This window comes from Psammomys obesus, unplaced genomic scaffold, assembly GCF_907164565.1.
Source record: "Psammomys obesus unplaced genomic scaffold, mPsaObe1.curated_primary_1811, whole genome shotgun sequence".
Taxonomy (NCBI): domain Eukaryota; kingdom Metazoa; phylum Chordata; class Mammalia; order Rodentia; family Muridae; genus Psammomys; species Psammomys obesus.
The window spans coordinates 1340416-1351743 of record NW_026587215.1 but is presented as its reverse complement, the minus strand read 5'-3'; the positions used below and the strand labels follow the sequence as shown (position 1 = coordinate 1351743).

Genomic DNA, 11328 nt, shown 5'->3' with positions numbered 1-11328 from the left:
AGGCCCCGAACAAGAGTCTGGGCACAGGGAAGAGAAGGGAGGCGGGGGAAGGGGGGTTGGCAGCGCCGGGGGGTGGTGTCGAGGAAAACTGGGGGGAGATTGTCCAAGGCCAGTGAGCGAGAGAAAGAGAAAACCCTTATCAAACTCCTAATTCACTGGGCTCCGAGGCCCCAGACACACTGGCCCAATTGTCTGGCCGGTTGTGTGTGCGCAAGCATGTGTGAGTGTGTGTTACCAATGTCTGCCACCCCCTCGACATGCCTTTGCCCTGTATGACTATCTCATTGTGTCCCACTATCCACCCTGGGGCCTTCCCAATCATGAGGCCTTGATTCTCCAGACCCGGGTTCCAGCCCGACTCTAGAAAGTACCTGTGCCGTGTGGGCCTAGGGCCTTGCCTAAGCTAAGAGGGACAGAGAAGCCACACACACTGTCACTGGTGTGGCCCAGGCTCCTCTGTCACTCTGTGGACACCCCAGTTCTGCCTGGCCACTCAACCAGGAAAGGCTGTGCTGCCTTCAGGGAGAAGAGAAAGAGAAACCAGCCTGTGGAGGTGAGACAAGGGAAAGGAGCGAGGGAAAGGGGCCCTAGGGCCAGGGCAACGGACAGGAAGAACAAAGGATAGGAGCGAGGGGCAGAGAAAAGGGGGGTCGGAGGGAGAGCGAGTTCCTTCATGATGTCCAGGGCTAGGACTTTTCCACCCCTTCCCTTTCCCAGGAGAGGAAGAGGCCAGCACGGAAGTGAGACCCCAACATCCTCCGTGCCCTTCTCACCGTACCCACTCCCACCCTACCTCGGCCCCCTGTGTCTCTCTCCCCTGGACCAGTCCAGCCTTCTGGATGCTGCTATCGAGAGAGACCGAACTTGGGGCGTGTGTTCTGGGCAAAAGTTATCCAGCTGCTGCCCTCCTCCTCAAGTCCCCCTGCTGTGCAGGCTGTGTAGGAGAGGACAGGGGAGGGTGACAGAGTGAAGGGCACCTGGCAGCCTCGCCCAGCACACAGTGGGACTCAGCAGAATTTCTTAAATCGAGCTACGCAGGCTGTGACCCTTTCAGGTTGCCCATTTTCCAGTCCTTTGTCCACCGCCCGTGCCACTGTCAGAGGCAGGGGTCTAGAGTCCCAGGCGACAGGTTCTGACTGCGCCACCTGTGTCTGTCCCTCCCCAGACCTAAAGCACCCCGGCCCTCACACCATCTACCCAAACCTAAGCTTAGTCCACCGGAGACGGGCCTAGGCAGCAGTGCTGGCCGCAGGGCTTGGGGGGGGGGGGGCTGGGCAGAGTGGAGGCGTCCTGGGTGTTGGGGATGAAGGCAGTGCTGGAGGCTCCACCTTCTGCCCTTCCCTCCCTCCTTTTCCCCCTCCCCTCCCCCTCCTTCCTTCCCCAGCCGTCTGCAGCGGCTCAGTCGCTCAGTCAGTCTCGGGCTGTCCAGCCAGGGTGTTTGGTGGTGAGGATTCAGGCTCCGTCCAGACAAGGCAGTGGCCTGAGGCTCAGGGCCCCCCAGCCCCTCCCTCCCAGTCCATCAGCGTCACTCCCCAGCCCCGAGCTGGACCGCACACCTTGGGACACGGTTTTCCACTTCCTCAGGACGAGCCCCAGACTGGAGGAGAGGTCGGAGGAGGTGAGTGCGTACTGCTCCCCTGGGCCCCTGAGACTGCCAGCAGGGGTCTGGGTCACCCCAGCTTTGGGCTGGTGGGAAAGGCTGACACCCCACAGGCAGGCATGTCCCCCCCACCAGCTTTCCTAGACTGTCAGGGCAGACGAGGGGAAGGAGAGGTGAGAGAAAAGGTGGGAAATTCCAGGGGCCCGGATTAGAGCCGAATAAAGGGTCCGTTTTTCTTCCTTTCCATCAACAAACCTCCACCCAAGAGGAGGTTTAAGGGGAAGAAAAAAAAAAAAAAACCACCCACACCTAGAGAAGGGTGGGGATAGCAGGGGGGGGGGGGGGGAGACGTGGAGGCGGGACGCACCCACCTAGGGTCTGGCATGTGCGCAGGCCCAGGCCCGAGTGGGTTTAGCGGGCAGGGAGGGCCGCCACCTCGGGACTGCATCCGAGTCCCGCCTAGGGTGGCGCAGGGCGCCTCTCCATCGCGCCCTCCTTCCCGTCCAGGTGGGCGTTGGGCTCTTCGCGAGGACCCCGGCGGCGGGCCCGGGGGAGGCTGCCGAGGCGGCGGCGGCGGCCGGGAGCGACATGGCCGAGGAGCAAGACCTCTCGGAGGTGGAGCTGAGCCCCGTGGGCTCCGAGGAACCCCGCTGCCTGTCCCCGGGCAGCGCGCCGTCGCTGGGACCCGACGGCGGCGGCGGCGGTGGCGGCGGCGGCGGTGGCTCGGGCCTGCGAGCCAGCCCGGGGCCCGGAGAGCTGGGCAAGGTCAAGAAGGAACAGCAGGACGGCGAGGCCGACGATGACAAGTTCCCCGTGTGCATCCGCGAGGCCGTCAGCCAGGTGCTCAGCGGCTACGACTGGACGCTGGTGCCCATGCCCGTGCGCGTCAACGGCGCCAGCAAGAGCAAGCCGCACGTCAAGCGGCCCATGAACGCCTTCATGGTGTGGGCGCAGGCCGCGCGCAGGAAGCTGGCCGACCAGTACCCGCACCTCCACAACGCCGAGCTCAGCAAGACGCTGGGCAAGCTCTGGAGGTGAGCGCGGCCCCGCCCCAGCCCCGCAGGCCCTAGCTTCGAGGGCTTTTAGGGCTAGCCTGGGACCCCAGAGCAGGATCGCCCAGGCCCCTCTCCTTAGGCGAGATCAATCTTTGGAAGTTTTGGGGCTCTTTGGAAGGCCAGATTTGGGGATCTCGCCCACCCCGTCTACCCAGAGCTGCCCACCCTGGAACTCAGAACCCCAGCGGCCCCTAGGCTGCGTCTCCCCGTCTTGGGACGGCGGGGCGGGAAGGCGCCCCCTCGTGGTTGGAATTTTGTGGGTGGCGGGCCGGAAAGTCAACGCGGAGGGACGCTTCTCACCAGGCCTCTGCCCATGACCTCCACTCACACCCGTGTCCACTCAGTGTGCCGCCGCCACGCGTTTCAGTGGTCGGGGGAGGGGGTGATGCGGGAAACTCTGGGAAAGAGCTGGTCTAACTGTAGACGGTGGGGACCTGAAGCAGCTAGATGGAGAGCTAGGATGGGGTGGGAGGGAAACCAGGAACCCAGAGAGGGCGGACGGTGAAGGACTTCACTCCCCGCTCCCACAGGGTCTCCAATTGCAGCTGCCCTGGGGGACCTTCCCGACCCCAGCCTCTAGACTTGAGGGCGTTTTTATTCCCAGGAGAGGGCACACAAAGAGAGGCCTTCCCCTCCAGCTGTGTCCCCAAGCCACCAACTTTTCTCCAGCGCCATCTTCCCTCCCTGGGCGCCACCCAATGGTTGAGCAACCTCTTCCCCGTGTTCAAGAACTGGAGCTGAACACCCTAGTCAGGAGGAAGCCTGCTTCCTGCCAGGGTCTCTCCAGAGCCCCAGGCTGCCTCCCCTGGCCTCAAGCCCTTGGGGCAACATTTTCCCAGGGAGCTATTTTGACCCTTATGCTCTTCTGGCCCAGATCTCCGCAGATGCGTGGAGCACCCCTACCCGCTGCTGGCACCCAGGGCCAGGCCCAAAGGGAACAAGGGCTCCAGATGTGGTCACCTGATCCCCTGCTAGACTGTCCAGGAGAAAGACACTACCTAGGTCAGCCGGCGACAGAGCCAGGGCCGGAGTCCAGTCCCCAATGTGAGCCCCGCATTATCCCTAGTGACAGTGGTGGGTCACCCTCCACTCTCTGGAGTGGTGGGGCTGGGCAGAGAACAGGAGCGTGGACGGCTCCATGCTTAAGGAGACCTGGGGTCTGTTAGAGGAAACTGGCCCCCCTTCCCCTTTGCTAGTCCGGAGTGAAGACCGAAGGCTTGAAGTCACAGAAGGAGCACTCTGTTCCCTAAGAACAGAGCTGTCTGCAGGCAGCCTCCTGGCCTACCCTTGCCACACGCTTGCTGAGGCCCGGGAACCCCTCCCCCAGCCTTCTCAGTCCTCAGCTCTGACCAGGCCGTAGCTAGATGGCCAGCTGCTATGAACTCAGAGTCCAGCTCCGCTTAAGAACAACAGTGGCAGCCAACTCCTTCACCCGGGAGCCATCTAGGAGTGTGACTGGGCAATGAGAGGTGGACCCCGCTCTCCCAGCACCCTCTGTGGCCAATAATGTAAGGAGTCCCTCCACTGGCTCTGTCCTGGTCCCCCTTCTGGAACCCTTAACCTATTCCCTTCAGGTAGCCCTGTTTCTGGCTACCACTCAGACCCAGAAGTCCATAGGGACAGGGAAGGCAAGGCGGCCCCAGGGATGGGAGTGGCAAAACAATGACACAGAGCCGAGGCTGTGCCAACAGCTGGTGGCTACCTGGGCCCTGGATGGGGGTCCTTGAAGACACCTGAATGTGGGCTGGGCTGGCCAGTTGTTCCAGGGGTCAAAACACACTTCCCCAAAGATCACGACTCCAAGGGCATCGGGAGCATAGACAGAACTGGAAAAACAGCCCAAAAAAAACACAGCCTAGGGGAAGTTACACATTCGTTTGGGATCAATGTGCTTGAGCACAGGTCCTAGGTGGCTGTGTGAGCACTCGATCCAAGGTGAATGCCTTGATTGCCATCTGGGAGGAACCATTAGACGCTGAGCCGTGCAGTGTTCCGTGCTGTTCAGCTGCTGTGGGAAGCACAGTTTGACACAGGAAACTGGGAGTAGGTTGAGATTGGAGTTCCTCCTACTGGGGGGGGGGGGGGCTCCTCCAGCCCCCCCAGAACCAAGCCTCACAGGCTCTTGGCCAGTCATTTTATGCTGTTGGCATGACTGGAGGACACATCTAACAGTGACCCACCAGTAGTTGCCCTCGGGGATGGAAACCAGCCTCTCTTCTCTCTCCACCCACTCCAAACCAAGAGGCAGGAGCAAATGAAGACTGAGCTTTGGGGGGTTGCGGGGACAGACGTGGTGACAGTGGAGGAGGGCAACAGTGAATGTGAGCACTTGTGCAGGAGTTAAGGGTTGGCCTCGGGGGTAAGGTGGGGTGGAGGAGGAGAACAGCGCAGAAGGTTTGCAGTAGGGCTACTTGGGTACAACGCAGCTTGGGAGGTGATGGTGAGATCTGTTGGGATCTCCCGACTCTTCTGGTCCGTGTAGCCCTCTCCCACATTCCTTGCCATTTTCTTGGTGATTTTGGGTTGTCCGCTGGGCAGGGGACACTGGGAGTGTCCAGGGTCGCCGGCCACCTCTGCAGCAGCCCATACTGGCTGAAGCCACCATCTTGCTATGTCCTTTCTAAGGCCTAGTTGTGGAGTCCCCATCTGTCCTGAAAGGACACTGACCTTAGCTAGTGGAGTCCGGCTCAGCTAGAGGGTCCTCTGGGGAATGCTGGGTGGGTGCAGGGCAGACCAGGAGGTTAAGCTGCAAAGGAATGCTGCCGCTGGCTAGAGAGTGCCTGGCATAACCAGCCCGGAGAGGGGGCTTGGTCTTCCGTTGCCTAGGAGAAGAGGGCACCGACTGGGTGTGCTAGAGGGACTGCTGGAGAGAGAGAGAGAGAGAAAAACCCCTAAAGTGGACTAGTGCTCCCTGTGTCTAGAGTCCATGGATCTGTTCTTTCCCCCTCTTTATGGCACCTCACCCTGTCTTCCTTTCCCTGGGGCAAGTAAGTCCTGCCATCCTCTATCCTCTAACCGTGACCTGAAGCTGAAGGTGGGTGGGGGCACTGCCAGGAGGGCTTCTTCATGCCACAGGCTGTCCAGTAGCCTGGGAAGAGACGCAAGCTTCCTCTGCCCTCTATCACACCCAGGTCCCAGTTATAGGATCTCTCTCTCTCTCTCTCTCTCTCTTTCAACAGTGCTTCCTCCCCCGCCCCATATTGAAGGGGCTCACACCTAAAACCCTCATCTCACCGTACTAAAATTTCACCAAATCATTCTTCCAGAGCTGGGCTCTCTCACGCAGCTCCTCCCCAAATGCCGTTAGAGTTGCACCTATTTTTCTCTAGGTTCCTCCAGGCTCTTCTTATATGTATGTCTGGTGACCCGACACCCGGTGAAGTAGGTGTTAGCGTCCTCATTTCATAGGTGAAGAGACTCGGAATCAGAGAAGTAAACTTGTGCAAAGCCTGGCACACAGCTACTAAGTAAGCAGGGACTAGGTTCCTCCCCGGCCATCTTCTTCTCTCCACACACTTCCAGGGGCCAGGGAGCTCACCCTCTAGGGAGGCAGCCAGTTCTCCCTGAAGACAGAATCAGTGACAGAAACTATCCTGTCCTTGAGGTGAAACCTGTCCCTCTTACTCCTTTTTGCCTGCCTGCTCAGGGGCTGGCCCCTGTCGCTCTCTGTAGCCGCTGAGAGGTAGGGGACAGAGACCACATCCTTCTCAGGCTGGGGCTCCTTGGTCCAGCATTTTCAGGGCTCAAACCATAGGGCACAGCCCTACCTTGGTCCTACCCTCTGGGTGCCCCATCCTGGGAGCATAACTCAGAAGGAAGCTAGCCTGCTTGCTTGCTCCAGCACCCGTACCAGCTCTGGCACCCTCCACCCTCAGGTTGCTGAATGAGAGTGACAAGCGCCCCTTCATTGAGGAGGCCGAGAGGCTCCGGATGCAACACAAGAAGGACCATCCAGACTACAAGTACCAACCTCGGCGGCGGAAGAACGGAAAGGCAGCCCAGGGGGAGGCAGAATGCCCAGGCGGGGAGGCTGAACAAGGAGGGGCCGCTGCCATTCAGGCCCACTACAAGAGTGCCCACCTGGACCACCGGCACCCGGAAGAAGGCTCCCCCATGTCAGACGGGAACCCAGAGCACCCCTCAGGTGAGTGCTGGGTTGGGGGAGTGGAGAGTTGCCTAGCCTGAGCTGTGACCTAGCAAAGGATGAGCAGTTGGAGTACAGGACCCAGAGGCGGCTCAGTGGGGATTCTGGTAGCTTATGGTGGTTGATGGGACAGTGGTGCTGGGCAGAGAAAGCCAGTTCAGAAAGCCATGGAGGCCATGGGGTGAGAAGAAGCCAAAGTAGTTACAGGGAAAAGGCAGAAGGATGCTTTTGAGAAATGAGTAACAACAACAACAAACCAAAACCGGAGAAACAAAACAAAAGCCAGGAGGTGAGGGCACACAGCTTTAATCCCAGTGCCAGCTCGAAGGAGGCAGAGGCAGAAGCAGGTGAATCTTGAGTTCGAGGCCAGCCTGGTCAACAGAGGGAGTTCCAGGACAGCCAGACATATGCAGAGAAACCCTGTCTAAAACGAAACAAAACAAAAAAACAAAACAGAGAGGAAGAGAGACAGAGACAAAGAGACAGAGAGAGCGATCAGACGTGGGAGAGGAATCTGCTTCTTCCCAGCTCCCGTCCTGGAATGATGCTGAGCTCACGCCACGGAGGGGCCAAACAGCCCATTCATGTTTACGTCTCATTAAGGATGTGAGCTGACACTGAGCATTCATGGCGTACCAGGCACAAGCTGGCTGCCTTGTGTATCCTGATTCCTTCCACCTACCAACCAATTGGCCCCAAACGGTGTGGTGGGATGTTCAGCAAGGCAGGTGGGGAGATCACCATCGTCTGTCCTAGACATGAGCGGCAGAGGTCTGACCCCGGTGGTTGGACTCCTCGTGAGCAGAGTGTCGATCTGGCCTGCAGAAAGTGTTCAATGGGCAGCGAGCTCTGCCATCAGAAGACCAGCTAAGTCTTATTTCGTGTCGGGCACTGACCGGAGAGGACACCAGGAGTCCACCAAGAGAAGCCCTTGGTCCCTGGCTTGAGAGCCTACTGTCTAAGAAGGACGAGTAGGGTGGAATCAAGTGAATGACGTACAGGAAGGAACGTATGTGAGGAGCCTATCTGCACTCAGAGGGCAGCAGTGTCTGTCCAGCAGTGTCTCCAGGAAACTACCAAATCCAGACTGTAATCAAGGAGGGCTCCCCAAGATGCGGTATCTAGGTTCCCCAAGATGCGGTTTCTAGGCTCCCCAAGAGGCAATGTGTAGGCCCCCTGGGCAATGTGTGGACTCCCTGGTCTCATCACTGCTTTTTCACTGTCCAAAGCACTTGGCTAGGCCTCCAGTGATGGCAGAGGCCTGGAGCAGCGGCTAGCTGCACGGTGCCATGGATTTGTTTGTCTGTGATGGAATGCTCAGTCTAGCCACTTTCCTCACACATAATCTCATCTTCGCAGCCTCAGGAATATCCAGATGCATCTCTTGAGACTTCCCCAAATCCCTGGGACAGCAGGTGGCTTCCTTCCCGAGTTTCCACAGTCCTTTGTAGGTCCCTTCACACAGCACTTCCTCCTCTAGGGGCTCTTTTCTCTCCATGGCTACAAGCTCTCGGAGATCGGGTTCAGGTTTATTTCCATTTATCCCCAGCATCCAGAACTTAGCAGTGCCCTGAGCATCCTGCTGTGATGTATGGATGAGAAAATTAACAGGCAAAGAAATCTAAGTGCCCCTGTGAGCGAGCACGGGCTGGCAGGCAGGGAGTAGGCAGGCTTGAGGAGGACACAGTGCTGTTTGGAGGTGTTAAGAGTTCAAAGTGGATGGGGCGGGCGGGGCCAGGCAAGGAGAGTGACCAACAGATGTCAAGGGTGCTCTGAAGAACAGACAGGGCCCAGCATGGCCTAGTAGGGTCAGCAGTCAGGCGGCATGTCAGGGAAGCTAGTCTCAGAGGCCAGCATCCATCCTGCTGCCTGGAGATAGGCCATGAGGCCTTCTAGGGCCCATCTGCCTCCAGCCTGCTCACTCTTGCTCCTTTCTCTCTCTTCTACCCAGGCCAGAGCCATGGCCCTCCTACCCCTCCAACCACCCCAAAGACAGAGCTGCAGTCTGGCAAGGCAGACCCCAAAAGGGATGGGCGCTCCCTGGGGGAGGGCGGGAAGCCCCACATCGACTTTGGCAACGTGGACATCGGGGAGATCAGCCACGAGGTAATGTCCAACATGGAGACCTTTGATGTGACTGAGCTGGACCAGTACCTGCCACCCAATGGGCACCCAGGCCATGTGGGTAGCTATTCAGCAGCTGGCTACGGGCTGGGCAGTGCCCTGGCTGTGGCCAGTGGACACTCTGCCTGGATCTCCAAGCCGCCAGGTGTGGCTCTGCCCACAGTCTCGCCCCCTGGTGTGGATGCCAAAGCTCAGGTGAAGACAGAGACCGCAGGCCCCCAGGGACCCCCACACTACACCGACCAGCCGTCCACTTCCCAGATCGCCTACACCTCCCTCAGTCTGCCCCACTACGGCTCCGCCTTCCCCTCCATCTCACGACCCCAGTTTGACTACTCTGACCATCAGCCCTCAGGACCCTATTATGGCCACGCAGGCCAGGCCTCTGGCCTCTACTCAGCCTTTTCCTACATGGGGCCCTCTCAGCGGCCCCTCTACACGGCCATCTCTGACCCCAGCCCCTCGGGGCCCCAATCCCACAGTCCCACACACTGGGAGCAGCCAGTATATACGACTCTGTCCCGACCTTAGAGGGGACCCTGTCACCACCAGTCCCCACCTGGCCCCAGGGCCCCCTCCCCCAGCCTGTGTGTCCTGCTCCTCATCAGCCTCAGGCCTGGCAGTGGTAGTGGAGGCCGCAGAGGCTGACAGCAGCAGGAAGGCTTCTGACAGCTCCTGCCCTGATGACCTCCACCCACCCTGGCTCTGGAGGCCCAGCCCTGACTGAGCTGGCAGATGAGTTTGGTGGCTGTCCCAGACTGAGGGTGAGGGGCCACCCATCCCCAGAAATGACCCTCTACCCCAGGACCTGAGACATCCTGCTCACTCCCTCAGGGAGGCAGGAAGCGTTAGGGTAGGAGGCCTCACCTCTCCTGTTTTCTCTGTGGAGAGCAAAGGGCTCAAAGGCCCATGTGCCACTGTGCCTAACAGCTAGGCGGCCCAGGGACCTGCCTCAAAGCCTGGAGCTGGCTCTGTCCTGTCGCTAAGGACTCACTGAGGACAGCTTTGAACAGCTTTGTGAAGAGTAGGGTGGGATCCTTGATGGAAGCTCTGATCCTTTCACCGCCCCCTCCTCACCTCAAAGCAGGAAGGAACTGGCAGAGGTCCCCAGATCCAATTCTGTGTCAATAACCTCATCCCTTGTCTAACTGAGGAGAGCCCCCACGTTCTTTCCCCATCACCTCCCACACCTCAAGGCTCACCCCACGGGAGGAGGCAGGGGCTCCAGGAAAGTCAAGAGGCCAGTTCACCCAGCCTTCTCGCCTCCTGACTGTCAGCCTCAAGTTCCCGGGCTCAGAGTTAGCAGGGCACGGGCCCTAGCCTCAGAGCCCAGCACCCAGGCTGCCGACAGCAGGCTGGCTGCTAAACTCCTACCATGTACATTTCACCTTCGCCTTGCGCCCTTTGCCCCAGCGAGACCTTAATAAAACCCATAGCTCTGTCTCCCCACCTCCTGTTCTGCAGCCCAGCCCACATGTAACACACCGCTGTCCCCTTATTTATCTCCGTAGTCGCCAAGTTCCTACCCCTCCTCTAGCTACTCCAGCTCGGATTAACTTGCATTAAGCACTCCAAATAATAAAATCAAAGCTTCCGGTCGCCTGCTTGGTGGCCTGACTTGGCCCGTCTCTTGGTCTCTTACCCCCATCTTTGTGCTTCTTCAGAGATTTTTCTGCAAGCAGCTGGGAGAGTGCAGAGGTGAGAGGTTCCTAGAATCTTTCTCCCCTAAGGACAGAGGGGTGGTGGGTGAAGCCAGCCTCCTGACAGGTGGACCTTTGCCCCAGGATCTGAAAGCCTCGGGAGCCACACACAGGGGCCACCCATTCTTCCCAGGCCCGGCTCTAACTCACTACCTTCTGCTCCACTCACTGAGGCTTCTCTGCTCATGTGACAGGGGACTCTGCCAGGAACTCAAAAAGCAGCAGTGGGCTGCTCTCTAGCGCTAGGTGAGCAGACCTGGTTCCATAGACTGGATGGGTGGACCTTCTGTGGCCGAACTCCTCCATCACACACACACACACAAGCATGGACATGCAGAGTCCATCTTCTGTGGCTGCACCCCTTCATACACACACACCCCTCCCAGAACCCATGCCAGCATCTAGCTGAGCCATCACAGCAGCCACCTGTTTCAGCCTAAGCCAAGAAGCTCCGTCCATTGTGTTCCCCAAGAGTTTGTCCTCAATGCTGGCCTTGACCTATGACACTGGCAAGCTCACCCCACCTGGGTCAGGGGAAATCCCTTCCAAGTTGCTCTGACAGGAAGTGCCACTGGCTGGACATTCCCACAGTAGTAACAATCCCACTGTGGCCCTGGTGGCTGGCCTTGCCAGTGGTATATATCCTTTAGGCCTCTGAGGAAGAGGCTCCTATTGCCTGATGCTTTGGGAAGCCATTTTCCAGGC

The 11328-nt window shown here is 59.0% G+C and overlaps 1 protein-coding gene across 1 annotated transcript; it reads left to right on the top strand.

Moving 5' to 3' along the window:
- Positions 1 to 1400: 1400 nt before the first annotated feature.
- Sox10 (SRY-box transcription factor 10) lies at positions 1401 to 10544 on the top strand. Its single transcript, XM_055602977.1, has 4 exons — positions 1401 to 1618; positions 2108 to 2634; positions 6531 to 6799; positions 8751 to 10544. Exons 2-4 carry the CDS (start codon positions 2189 to 2191, stop codon positions 9452 to 9454), a joined length of 1419 nt encoding a protein of 472 aa, XP_055458952.1. The 5' UTR covers positions 1401 to 1618; positions 2108 to 2188; the 3' UTR covers positions 9455 to 10544.
- The last annotated feature ends 784 nt before the right edge of the window (positions 10545 to 11328 follow it).